The following is a 14543-nucleotide window of genomic DNA, read 5'->3' as shown; positions in this document are numbered from 1 at the left end:
ATTGGGACTGGAACATCTTGGCCCTGCTTTCCTCACACATCTTCTCATAATGAACCCATGAGATGTTTTAAGGACAGGGTTTCCTTATTATTGTTATCAGTAGATCGTGAGGTCCCCTCCTCATCCTACTTACCATCTTGCTCAATATGAACTGCTCTCACAGCAGAGTATCTTCAAGATTGCTGGCTATATTTTCATGCCACTACTGCCTATCATAGTGATATGCAGGTTTTGCTGAGGAGACTCAGTGCTTTGAAAACATCATTGACTTCTCCTTTCAAAGATATGCATTTAGTGCCAACCCGAAATAAAAGCTGAAATGACCTTGTTGTGCTAATTATGTGTACAACAGTAATGTAAATGTACTGCCTTCAAATTGATTCTGACTTATGGTGACCCTATGAATAGGGTTTTCTTGGTAAGCGATATTCAGAGGTGGTTTACTATTGCCTTCCTCTGAGGCTGAGAGGCAGTGACTGGCCCAAGGTCACCCAGTGTTGTAGGGATTTGAACCCTGGTCTCCCAGGTCATAGTCCAACACCTTAACCACTACACAACAGTAGTCTTAAATTTAAAATCAGACGAATAAGTGTTGTTGATTGGCATAATTTATCTTTTGGTAGAAATATTCTCTGGAGTGAAGGAAGCATCCATTAACGATGGGTTAACCCTCCTACTGCCTAGGAAAAGCAAGGAACATGTGGTCAACTTTTAAGGTTTAGGCTGGATCTTCCTGCTCTCCCCACCGCATTCATTTCCTGCCTTTACCTAGAATACAGCTCCTCAGCTGTTGCTCACTGCTTTTTAAAGAAAAGTTAGTGGGTATTTGTTTTTTAATCTAACCTTCTGCAATTTTTCCTTTCATAATCTTGCTCATAATCTCTTCTTGTAGCCTCCTAGTTCTCTCCTTTACGAAAAGTCACATCCTTGATGAAAAAGGAGAGAGTGGGGAAGAAAGACTATTTTTTCCTATCATGTCCTCCTTGTTTCCTCATGGCTCCCATTGGCAAGATAAAAGCTGCAAAGTATGTTGGGGCATTAAAGGATAATGAAGACACTGGCTGCTAGCACTTGAGAGCCTCCTGCTGTGAATTTCCATGCTACTATGCCTTTCTACCCAGAATGCTGAGTCAGCCGATCCTTGTCCCTTATGGAGCTCCATCTCACCATAGGCTGCTGCTTTGGAAGTCTCCAGGAAGACCACCACCAAACTCAGAGAGAAATTGAGTCTCTGCCAGTGTCAGAGGGCAAAAGCAGAACTGGTTCCCGGGGTGGGTGGAAAGCCTCTAGAATGGAAGTGACAGCATCAGTGTCCTCATGCAAGGCACCTTTTGGAAATGGGGTGGGTGGGACAGTCCAAGGCAGATATGCAGCCATGCTCCGAGCCTTTCAGGAAAGGAAACTTCTGCCAACCTATTGGGCCTCTCTATAAGCCATTGTCTCCATTGAGGCTACCCTTTTCCTCAAAAACCTCCCCCTCCTCCCAAGGAACAACCAGCACCACCCTTGCCTCTGTTCCTTTTAGACTGATTATTTATTTATTTATTTGTTTGTTTCATTTTTATACCGCCCATAGCGAGTGGCTCTCTGGGCGGTGTACAAAAAGATTAAAATACAGAATATCACAATAAATAAACAGCAAACAAAAAAGATTTAAAATTATAACATTAAACGCTTAAAATGCCTGGGAGCATAGCCAGGTCTTAACCTGGCGCCGAAAAGATAGAAGCGTCGGCGCCAGGCGTACTTCTTCGGGGAGGCTGTTCCACAGTTCGGGGGCCACTACAGAAAAGGCCCTAGATCGAGTAACTGTCCTCCGGGCTTCCTGATGGGCTGGTACCCGGAGGAGGGCCTTAGATGCTGAGCGAAGTGACCAGGTCAGTTCATAGCGGGAGAGGCGTTCCACAAGATACTGCGGTCCCACGCCGTGTAAGGCTTTATAGGTCAAAACCAGCACCTTGAATCTGGCTCGGAAGCAAATGGGTAGCCAGTGCAAATGGGCCAGAACAGGTGTTATATGTGCTGACCGGCTGGTCCTCGTCAGCAGTCTGGCTGCTGCGTTTTGCACTATCTCTCTGGCTGGTGTATATCCCTTCCAGGGATGGCAGATGGCAGAAACATCCTTGCAGGCAAGCCTTCATTTCTGATTCCTCTCCATGCCCTTAATTAATGAAGTCTTGCCACTCCTTAGCAGAGCCCCATCAGGGTATACCTGAATCGCAGTTAAATGTCCCAATAGTGAATGCCCCAGTGGTGCCCCCGGCCGTCAGGCATCATATTACCTGAGGACAGTGTGTCACTTCAGGACCAAGTGAGGAAGCCAAAGGGGCACTTAATAAGAGCCATGAGACCTCTGTACTGGCTGTCAGAGCAGCTTTCACTGGTTCTCTTTTTGCCAGGGTCTCCCTCCAATGGCAGAAATTAATGCAAAACAAGCATCTAAATGACAGAATCTTACATAAGCTGCTACCCAGGCTCACATGGAAATCTCCATCACTAGGCACTAACAAATTAGATACCTTCGGCTCTGCAGAGACAACTTGTGGCAGGGCAGTGCTTCAGCATGTTCTCCCTCCCACAAAATCCTTTACTAGTAGCACCATGAGTGGACTCGCCCTACAGTTTGGTTAGGTAGGACATACCACGTTAATGATATGGATGCTTCCTTTACACCAAACACAGAAATGAATGTTGGGTACTTAGCATGGATTTTCTTTCTCGTTTGGGGTGAAACTTGCATGCACACCACAGCCTGCTCAGCCAGTGGCCATTGATACACTCATGCAGATCAGGGCTTCATCTGCAGCAGTGCCTCTGACTTGTGTCAAGTCTTCTCAAGGAGTGCAACCGTGGTCTCTTCTGTCCACAGTTAGATGCATACATCTCCAATTTTTTCAGCTCTCTGTCTCTTGGCCATGGGAGAGAACTGGAAGTGGAGCCAGACAATTGAGCCTAGATTATAAAAGGCAAGTTCTCTGCCTTTTATGAGCAGTAAGAGGGATTAGCTTATTAGTAATGGATACCTTATTCACCCCAGACCAGAAAGAACGTTCACTGTGAGTATGCAGTGTTGCTTTTCACACACTAAAATATCATTGCTTACATTTCCCAGAATAACCTGAAAACTGGAGGCTTGTTCAGCAGACTTGGGAAGATTTTCCTTCATGTACTCTTAGTGCTCAGTTTGACATTTCTTGTAAATAATTTTATTAAGGTGGGTAATTTTTTTTACTGTCTTTTACCAATTAAATCTATTTATAGTATCTTGTTCAATATATATAGAGAGGGTCCATTTACAGTGCAATCTTATGTGTATCTGTTCAGAAGGAGACCCCTTTCAGTTCAGTGGGATTTGTTCTTCATAAGTGTGCACAGGATTATAGCCTTGTGGCTTTATGCACTAAATCATAGTGAGTTTGTAAAGAAATGCTGTTTTTTATGTCTTTTCGACAGACAAATTGAATTTCTTATTCCAAATGTGTCCTGCTTTTTCAAACACTTTGCCTTGCACTAACATGGTATAACTTCACAAAAAACTGAAATATACTGCTTTATATTTGGGATGGCTAAATGTAAAATGAGCTTCCATAACTTCTACCACTACATGCACACATTCTGCTTTCACCTTTTCATATCCTTCCTCAGTCAATTTAAATTAGGAGTGGGGAACTGGATCCAGCCAAAGGGCTGGATCCAGAACTTGCCCACCCTCCACAGGCCTACCTGTAAATTACATTATGTCATATCACATCAGGTGATAAGATCAAGCCACTGGAGCAGGGACAGGCTCATCTCCAATCTTAGTGCAGTAGTCCCACAGCGCTAAGATTGGAGATAAGCCTCTGCTGCTGCCTTTTTAAGCAGTAAGCAGAGTTTTATCTCTGATCTTAGTTCCCTGGGACTACAGTGCTAAGATTGGAAAGAAGCCTCTGCTTGTACTTCGATGGTAAAAGGCAGCAGCAGGGACTTCTATCATAGTACTGTGGTCTCAGCAAGCCTTTGTTGGTTTAGACCTTGTTAGTTAGTTTAGAGGAAAATTTGTATCCCATATTTCCATTATAAAGTATTCAAGATAGCTTATGGAAATAATAAAATAAGAGTTAAAACAATCTTATCAGTAATCAATCTAACAATCTGCCTCGCACCTGTCAATCACCTGACATCATACTGACATAAGGTGATACTGCAGTTTGAAGCCCTGATTTTTGGAGGTTCAAAGAGTAACATGGGGCTGTTTGAAAGCCCTTTTGGAACAGGCTCATGATGCTCTTTGAACCATATGTTTAAAGAGCAATGCAGGAAAGTTTGCAAAATGGCTTTCAAGTAGCCCCGCAGTGAACTTTGGCTGCACGTGTAATCAAACTGAATTGGACTTAACCCCCACTCATCAGCTGATGAGCAGGGGTTAAATCCTGCTGCTTGGGCTGTGTGCACTAGTTCCTAGCAGGGGAACTGGTATATGCAACCAATGCAGAATCAAACCCCACCCATCAGCTGATATCACCCTCACTGGAGTGATGTCAGCTGATTGGCAGGTGGATGTGGCTTTTAAAAAACGACCTCGCGGGCCAAGATTTGCCCATGGACCAGAGGTCGGGACCTGGACAGGCAGTCCCATAGGGAGATGCCCCACTTCATTTACAAGGGCAAACAATGACATGGGTCTACACGTTCTTGGGCAAGGCAAGCCAAGTGGTCTTTCCCTTCCTAGTAGCTGAGATATATAAGAGAAAATAGACAAACATTCCTGTACTCCAAGCACTGTTGCATGCTGGGTCTCTTAGTAATTTTTGTTCCCACTTGAAGTACGTATATATTGGGCCTAGACTATTAGGTTAGTCTGTTGCATGGCTTGGCTTAAGTGAAATACTAAGACCAAAAATTCACCTTGAAATAGCTAAAATCATAAAGTGTTTTCCTGTTCTTTCCTATTAAAGATGCAGACTATAGAAAAAACTCAGTTACATGTCAGATTAGCAGCTAATAAACTAAAACAATATTTGGTAGCAAGAATGTTATGTGATTTGTGGCAGTACCATTTTTGCTTAATGATGATTAGAGCATCACTCTCCACGTACACCTGAACAATGTGGACTGTTTCACAATTTCAAGAAAAACCAATGTAAAAAAAAATGTGGCACATGCAAAATGTCATAATGGGAATGGCAGTAGAGGAGCAGCTCTCATAGCTAGGAGAAAGTAATAACTTTTATTTTCTCCTCACAGAAGGTTCTTAATCTGGAGTCAGATGAGCATATATTTAAATTTCTGAAAGCAAAGTTTGGATTTGGAGCAACAAGGTATGGTATCGTTCAGAGTTCAAAATAAATATATTTTCCTCTAGTTTCTTGGCTTGGGACTCAAGTATCTGTTGGAGTGTGTTCTCCTTTACTAGCCAACCTGCGCCCTAATATCTCTAGAGGCGGCTCTTCAGGTTGTCTCATTGGCAGAGATAGCTCACTGTATGGTGACACAAAATAGGGCTTTTTCTATAGTGGTACCCCAACTATAGAACTTCCTGCTCTAGAGATATGATTAGCCTGTCTGTTGACTTCCGACATCAAGTCAAAACACTTGTTCACCCATCCTTTTGGTGGTACTGATTAGACTCTCCAAGGTTTCAGAATTTGGGGGATGTTTTGTCTGCTGCTGCGTTTTTATCTGTATTTGCTGCTGCTTTTTGTCCTAGTGTTTGGTCCTAATGATTGTTGTTTTATTGCAAGCTTATATTTTTATCTGTATTTTATTGATTTTTTTGTAAACAGCCCTGGAATTTGTTTGAATGAAGGGTGGCTTAGAAACGCAACAAACAGATAAATATACGGCAGCAACTGCTTCTGCTTGTAAATTCTGAATTACTGTATAATTCTTGATCTCACATTAACAGCAGTTAACAATGTAGTATACAACTCTAGGTTTTGTTAGGTTTGTTTTATGTACACCATCTCAAGAACTTTCTAATATTTACCTTCCTTCTTTTTCTTTAGAGATTTTGATGCTAATCTGTACCTGTGTGAGGAAGCTTTTGGCCTCTTGCCTTTTAATACTTTCACAAGACTTTCAGACACTTTAGTTTTCTATGCCTACATATTTGTGCTCTTTATAATGGTCATAACAGCTGCTGTGGTTGCTTTTCAAAATCTCAGGTACGTGTGTTTATAACTTGTAAGATTATATTTTCACTGGGGGTCTTTTTTCTTTCATGTTGCTAAAAACAGGATGGCATGAATGGAGTACAAGAAAGGGTCTGCTCACATCAGATTTGAACCAGATATCTAAAAGAGAATTTGGTCTTCTGAACCCAAGATATGTAACTCTGGCAGCCTCAATCCTAAAATCTGCTAAGCAAGAACATTGGCACTTATATGTGTATATGTGCTAGTTTACTTGCTAAAACTGTGTCACCATAACAAGGCTTTGTTGGTGGCGCATTTCAGGCAAGTAGTCAGCACATATCTTTGTGGCTGAGATGCAAAATTCCAGTCCACAAACTACAACAAATTTAATGATGCCTAAGTACAAACATTTCACACATCACTAAAGCCTAGCTTCCAATGTGGCAGTAAACTTGTGTCTGGGCTGTACTACTTAAGCCAGTAGGCGCACCTCACATCATTATTATTTATTTATTATTATTTATTACATTTGTATACCACCTCATGGCTGAAGCTCTCTGGGTGGTTTACAAGAATTAAAAACATTAAAACAAATACACAAATATACAAATTTAAAAACACTTAAAAAACAAACAATTTAAAAACACATGCTATGCTGAAATGTTCCTACACAAGCACACATACATACATACATTTCAAATGGAAAATTACATGTCACGGAGAACATAGGAAGCTGCCTTGTACTGAATCATAAGAACCTCCTAAATGAGGCTGGTGGCCCACCTAGTCCAGGATCCTGTTCTCAGAGTGGCTAGTCAGATGCCTTGATGCCTTGATCTCTCAGCGGCGTTTGATACCATCGACCATGGTATCCTTCTGGGGAGACTCGCGGAGTTGGGAGTTGGAGGCACTGCTTGGCAGTGGTTCCGCTCCTACTTGGCGGATCGTCGCCAGAAGGTAGTACTTGGGGAACATTGCTCGACACCTTGGACTCTCCATTGTGGAGTCCCTCAGGGGTCGATTTTGTCCCCCATGCTTTTTAACATCTACATGCAGCCTCTGGGTGCCATCATCAGGAGTTTTGGAGTGCGTTGCCACCAGTACGCTGATGACACGCAGCTCTATTTCTCCTTTTCATCTTCTACAGGTGAGTCTGTGGATGTGCTGAATCATTGCCTGACCGCGATAATGGACTGGATGAGAGCTAATAAACTGAGACTCAATCCAGACAAGACTGAGACACTGTTGGTGAGTGCCTCCCCTGCCCAGATGGTGGATGTTCACCCTGTTCTAGATGGGGTCACACTCCCCTTGAAGGAACAGGTTCGTAGTCTGGGAGTTCTTTTCGATCCTTCCTTGTCTCTTGAGGCACAAGTGACCTCGGTGGCAAGGAATGCGTTCTACCACCTTCGGTTGGTAGCCCAGCTACGCCCCTATCTGGACAGGGATGACCTCACCTCAGTTGTTCATGCTCTGGTAACTTCTAGGCTGGATTACTGTAATGCGCTCTACGTAGGGCAGCCCTTGAAGACAGTTCGGAAGCTTCAGCTAGTGCAAAACGCAGCAGCCAGACTGCTGATGAGGCCCAGCCGGTCAGCACATATAACACCTGTTCTGGCCCGTTTGCACTGGCTACCTATTTGTTTCCGAGCCAGATTCAAGGTGCTGGTTTTGACCTATAAAGCCTTACACGGCGTGGGACCGCAATATCTTGTGGAACGCCTCTCCCGCTATGAACCTACCCGGTCACTTCGCTCAGCATCTAAGGCCCTCCTCCGGGTACCAACCCATCGAGAAACCCGGAGGACAGTTACTCGATCTAGGGCCTTTTCTGTAGTGGCCCCCGAACTGTGGAACAGCCTCCCTGAAGAAGTACGCCTGGCGCCGACGCTTCTATCTTTTCGGCGCCAGGTTAAGACCTGGCTATGCTCCCAGCATTTTAAGCGTTTATGTTATAATTTAATTTTTTTATTTTTTATTTTTTTCTTTAGTTGCTGCTTGTGTTTATTGTTTGTTGTTTGATTTTATTGTTGATATTTTGTATTTTAACCTTTTTGTACACCGCCCAGAGAGCCACTCACTATGGGCGGTCTATAAATGAAACAAATAAATAAATAAAATAAATAAATATAGGAAGCCCACAAGCAGAACCTGAGTGCAAGAACACTCGCCCCTCCTGCAGTTTTCGGAATGGGTATTTGGAAGCATGCTGTCTCCAACTGTGGATAGCTTTACCTTCCATGAATTTGTCTAATCTTTTAAAGCCATCCAAGTCAGACCATTGGTCCATCTAGCTCAGCTTTGCCTCTCCCCTGACTAGCAGCAACTCTTCAGGATTTCAGGCAAGGATATTTTAGCATTCTGCTGAAATTTCAACATTTCTGTATTAGCAAGTGTAAACAGACACATGATTTTTTACATTTGTTGTAAATGTTTAATTGATTTTTATCTTTGTTTTTAATGATGTTTTATGTATATTTGTTTTTAATCGTTTTGTTGCATTTAATCATGGATGATACATGTTGGAGGATTTTTTTTTCTTTTTTTGAGCAATCGGTTTATCCCTTTTCTAAATAAATGAATAAAATAGTGGTGCTGTCTTTTGAGGGCTGTTAGAAATCTTAACTAGGACTACCTAAAGGGACTTAATCCTAGCAAGTAGCGGCCATGACCAAAAGCTGAAACTGTCTCCCAGCTAAAGACGCTCCTGGAGAAGTAGACGTGGTGCTCAATATGGACTCTTCCAGGGCAAGAAAGATTTTCCCCAGTAGCCACTGCAGGCCTGACAAGGTATCAACAGCAGTAAGAGGACTGCACAGTGAACTTCTTACATTACCTCCACCAACGGTTTTGAAAGGCAGGGGGCAGTAATAGCATCTGCATGATTAGGCTACAGGATTCAAGGAGCAGCACAGATGAAGATGTTTTCAGATGTTTAATTGTTGTCCTCTTTTAGTATGTAATTCACTTTGAGAACCTTTTCTTTAAAAGCAGTATATAAAAGCTGCAACCAGGCCAAATTGGTAGGAGTCACGACTAAGTTTTCACATTGATTGCAGGGTCTCTTCATGGTAGTTACAGTTGTGCCCCCTTCTGAGATTATACAGCCTTCTAAAATGATAGAAGAATCTGGCCAGGCTTGAATACTGCTTTCTGCTTCTCTATCACTGTCCTCATTTGGCTGGTCTTTTTCACTGTCAAAATATATTGTTTCAGTTACTGAATTCAGTATCTACATGTTTATCTTCTGATGCTACCAAACTGCTTGATGATGTAGATGGGATGCTATCATCAGGATTCACCGTCTCTTCATCTGCAGTTACAGAATTCTCATTCTCTAGAACTTGTCTTGGCTTTTTGAAGTAGGTACTAATAAAGGTTTGATTGCCATTGACACTCATTGGGGCCTGCATAACTGACTCAGAAAGCCCTACAGCAATAAAAAAAAAACCCAAACTGCTAGGTGCATAGGCTTCCTCCCCTTCTACTCTCTTTCTCTAGGGACTTTTTTGATGATGGGTTAAGACAAAGCCTGTTTTTCCTAAATGAATGAATTCAGACTCCCTGAGCAAGTCATGCACTCATTTTGCATAGACATTTGTAACCTTTTGAACTTTGCCATCTAGACATTAGGAGGGGATTTTTCTACCTGTGTCACCCCTCCACCTTCCACACATACCTAGCATGTTAGAAAAAGAGAGGGGTTTTAGCCCATTCAGACAGTTTTTTATCATCATCATTATTATGCTGTAAGGTAAGGAATTTCTTTTGCTGAGTTTCCCTTCTTGGCTGCAATACTAAGACACACACTAACTGCATTTGGGCAGAGCTTACGAGTTTTAGGAGGAAACTTAAGCATGTAAATTTCTGATCCTAACCTCTGGTGTTGGCTCCACCACACACACATTCTTAGGCATATTCATCTGCATTTCACTTTACCATGCACAACACATCTGCGCGCACACACTTATATACAAGCTGAAACAGCATCATACACTTCCTCTTTCCTCTCTTAGCCTCCTACTCCTCCCTTACTTTGGCTTTGGACTTGAACAAAACCACACATCTTCCCCCTCCCCCCGTTCTTTTGCAGCTGGGTTGAGAATGAGATCCTTGTTAATGTTTTTCACTCTTATTGGCTCCAGTCAGCAGGAAAGGACAAGGAAGCATGTTAGAAGGCTATTCTCAGTGGCCAACACACTCCCCTTTCATGCTGATGGCCTTGTGGGATACTGGAGATATAAGGACCCTTCTGTGACCTGTCTTCCCAAAAATGAAAAGGTCTAACATACACACACACCCTGAGACCCTGGACAACTACACTCCTGCTGCCAAGATGAATTTATGCTCATAGCAAACAGCATTGATCACCAGGAAAAGATACTATCTTGCACTGCACTTTAGGATGTTTTGGCAGCGGTATGCAACATTGCTGATTGCTTTTTTGGAAGATTTATTCAGTTGACCTCTTTGTCACAAAAACGAGTCGCCTGGGTAGGGAAAAATACTTGAACCCAAGTAAAATGGTCAGGTAAATGCTTCTATATATTGGGGACGAGGCCCTTTAGAATTGCATTCTTATCCAAGAAACTTTTATCAGCCCTTTTCCAACACGTTAATTCTTAGTAACAGCTGAGCCCAGTATTTTGTCTGAAACCAGGGGAGCACTCCTAACTGCAAATTTGGTATTAGCTGTAGGAAGCTTGTTTGTTTTTCCCTGAACATTTATGCTTCATCATTTGTAGTATTATGATGTGCAAATAAAATTATTTGTTTTTTATATTTATTTCACTTGTGTTCCACCGTTTGCCAGTCCAGCTTGAAAGCAGAAAATCTTGCACAGGGGAATATTTAAAGCACTCAGCGAGCATGAAAAATCTATTAGTATTGCCTTAGAATGTTTTATTTTCCTTGGAACCAAGAGATTCGTTTGAATTGCATACAAATGTCCTGTTTTAAAATAACTTATTGCTGATATAGCAGTGTTCTTTTTTTATTATTTCCCTCTCAGTGGTTCGGTGAACGTCAAATCCACAGATAAACTACAAAAGTGCATAATGCTGCTAAAACCAGGTGTTGCTTACAATTTAGTACACACCATTCTGTTTGGATTGCTGGCTTTAAGCACAATGAGGTACTCTTTATTTGAAATAGCATGGTGATAGGACATTGGACATTAAATATGAAATATAAAATAATATATAAGGTAGGCTATATATTTTTCTGCTGTCTATTTACCTTTTTCATAAAATGTGTCCCTGTTACATTATCTTTTAAAATTATCTTTCAAGAACAGCACTCAAACTAGAGTACAGAGGGATTTTACTTCCACCTCTACCTGATGAGCTGCCAGGACTGATTTTTTAAAATCTTGTCTTTGTAGGTGCTTTAAAATACTGAATACTTTGGAATTAAAATTAAGTTATTTTTAAGTTTGCATGCTGGTATAGATAATATAAATACTGTTCAGTTGCCTGCACATATTACATTATTATTTTTTCTTTTTCATCTTGTAGGATGAAATATCTTTGGACTTCCCATATATGTGTGTTTGCAGCTTTTGGTTTGTGCAGTAGTGACTTGTGGGGGCTGATCTTGAGATTTGTCCATCTTTACACACCACAAAGGGTTAGAGCTGTTATAGTTTATTGCTTTATTTATTTTCACTGATGTATGAAAAATCCAGATTTTTAAGGGGTAACCTGAGGTGAATCATCACATGTTTAAAACAGACTGCCAATACACAGAAGGAAAAGCATTTAGATGTCTACCTGGTTTAATTTGGAGTTTAGAGTGTGTTTTGGGAGTGTAATACTTTTTGGAAAGAATGCTATTTAAGTCCACTAGATGGAGATGTTGCAGAAGCTATGCAAGGCATAAGCAAAATAATGCCTTTCATGAAAAATCAAGGGAATTACAGTATATAATTTTTCACATATAGCACAGTACAATATTTTGCACTTCACAGAAACATATTTCATTAAATTTCTTATTAGAATGACTTTCAAAGAGGGCAATTGTTGACTTAAAGTAAAGTGACCCTGACTTCAAAATGTGACTTGTGAAGCAGATCCTGTTGTCCTGATGAAATGTTTGTTCATCATTAATTTATTATGATTTATTTCACTAAATGTAATTGTTGTTTTTTCCTGCCTAGGTATCTGTGATAAGATATTTAACACCAATACTCATATTACTGTATCTTTGTTACAAGGTAGGGCTCTTTTGTAGTCTTTTTGCATTTTTCCTTTATGAAAAATTATGAAAAATAACTTTTTAAAATAAAGCTAATTTCTAAGCCACTAAAGCCATTTCTCACAATTACATTTGTCCATGAGCTCTTGTATGAAGATGCAGTGCAGCGTGGAGAAAGGTTACAGTGAATCAGTGGTGTGCATGGAAGTCAAATCTATGGTCATAGCTGCATTTTTTCCAGAGATAGCTGCCACTGGATGTGTACCACCAAGTTCACATGAACTTTTCTGCACACAGTCATGTACCCATGTATATGAGAAACTAATTTGTGTTGCAGTAGGAATAGCTTCCACACACACCCCATCCAAACACATACATAAGGAAATAGAACCACATAGCTTCCCAACATCCATGTTGAGATTTTTGAAATGTACAAATTAATAGAATTATAAAATAGTCAAGTTGGAAGGGGCCTATAAGGCCATCAAGGCCAACCCCCTGCTCAGTGCAGGAATCCAACTTAAAGTATACCTGGCTGGCGGCTGTCCAACTGCCTCTTGAATGCCTCCAGTTCAACCTGGAAAAGATTTACTAAAATAATAACATGCATAACCAATCTGGCTGTCCAGCTGGAGGGTGTTTTATTTCTGCCTGAGGAGGGATACCTGTGATGGCATATTCTGTCTCAACAAAAGTTAGTCCAATTAAATTCTGTTTTCTAAGTAGCACATTTTTGTTTATCCATCATTTGAACTTTCTACTTTCTTAAATGTGAAACTCCAAACCAGATCCTATTTGAATAATAAAATGCTTCACCCAAATCTACCTACCTGAGCCCAAAGACTGGCCTCAAGGTCCTGCTCTCTGGCTTGTTGCTAGGATCCATCAGATTGCCAAGTACCAGGGACAGGGCCTTTTCAGTAGTAGACCCACATCTTAGGACTTCCCTCTTCCAAGGTATGGGCCCCATTGGTGGTGCTGAAGCACCACTTTTTTATTTATTTATGGCCATATTTGACTTCATGTTTCAGTTGCTGTTTTATTTTTAATGTATATGTTATATTTATTGATTGCAATAAGTCACCTTGTGAAGGTTTTGCCCCAAACACAACATCAGCGCCTGCTGTGTTCAGACTGTCCACACATACACATATGGATAGGACTATCGACTCCATCTACCCTGTGAGAGAAGAGAGAGTGAGGCAGGCAAAGATAACAGCAGGGCCTGTATGAGTCAGACTGTTCCAGGGCCATTTTACATTAGATATAGTTTACCGTATTTGTTTTACTATTTTAAAATTAAAACGGGTGCCAATGGGTGCCTTGGCAGAAAGGTGGTATAAATGCAATAAACAGCTGGTATAGCACAGTGGGGAGGAGAGCCTGGCTGGGAGTCCAGAGTCTGTGAGTTCAAATCCCCGCTCGTGTCTCCTGGGTGTCAAGGGCCAGCTAAAGATCACCCCCACAGGGAGTGGCTCAGGGGTTACATGCCCTGCCACCTGTGCAGCCGTGGGCAAGCTGCATAGTCCCAAGGAGCCCAGTTGCCCCCCAGCTGGCAGTTGCAGACAAGGAAGGGGCTGGCTTGTGCAGCTGTGGCAAGATGAGCAGGCCCTAGCCAGCTAGGGAGAACTAGCCTCAGAGGGAGGCAATGGTAACTCCCCTCTGAATACCACTTACCATGAAAACCCTATTCATAGGGTCACCATAAGTCGGGATCGACTTGCAGGCAGTCCATTTCCATTTTCAGAAGTATAAATAAATAAATATGCTATCATTGGATAAAGAGTAGTAGTATTTGCATGGATAGATGAACAATTAAAGTAAACAATTACACTTACATTCTGCAAACGTTTTCTAAACATCTAGGCTTTTCAAGCCTCAGTTGAAATACTCATTGCAAATCCACAACAGTTGCTACATATGAGCCACTTTTAAAGCACCAAATGATCACTGTGGTACTCTGTACTGATTGGTGTTTTATTTCATGATAGAAACTGCTGCAAGATGTTTATTTTTATTTTTAGCTCTCATTTGGTGGTGGCTGTTTTCAACTTTTTTATGCATAGATATGTAAAACTGTGTTCCCAGTCCAAAGATTCTGTCATGCAGCAACAGGCTTCATACTAGCTGATGTATGCAAAGGTCTCCATTTCTCTCCTCACTAAACAGATGGCTGGTGCTGTCAGTTTGCCATTATCACCTCTACTAGGGAAGACAGGAGGGTATGCCCCA

The 14543-nt window shown here is 41.5% G+C and overlaps 1 protein-coding gene across 6 annotated transcripts in view; it reads left to right on the top strand.

The window, feature by feature from the left end:
- DPY19L3 (dpy-19 like C-mannosyltransferase 3) overlaps positions 1-14543 on the top strand; it is a 53262-nt gene that overhangs the window by 21176 nt on the left and 17543 nt on the right. For 5 of the 6 annotated variants that reach the window (XM_061594180.1, XM_061594178.1, XM_061594177.1 and 2 more), the window contains exons 10-15: positions 3113-3214; positions 5227-5300; positions 5988-6146; positions 11128-11250; positions 11633-11744; positions 12274-12330. In XM_061594180.1, the coding sequence (XP_061450164.1) occupies positions 3113-3214; positions 5227-5300; positions 5988-6146; positions 11128-11250; positions 11633-11744; positions 12274-12330 (627 nt within the window). The remainder of the gene's footprint in view (positions 1-3112; positions 3215-5226; positions 5301-5987; positions 6147-11127; positions 11251-11632; positions 11745-12273; positions 12331-14543) is intronic. The other variant, XM_061594183.1, reaches the window with a different exon arrangement.

The sequence above is a fragment of the Rhineura floridana genome, chromosome 13, assembly GCF_030035675.1.
Source record: "Rhineura floridana isolate rRhiFlo1 chromosome 13, rRhiFlo1.hap2, whole genome shotgun sequence".
Taxonomy (NCBI): Eukaryota; Metazoa; Chordata; class Lepidosauria; order Squamata; family Rhineuridae; genus Rhineura; species Rhineura floridana.
The sequence above is the reverse complement of the archived record's forward strand: the minus strand, read 5'-3'. Positions and strand labels throughout refer to the sequence as shown.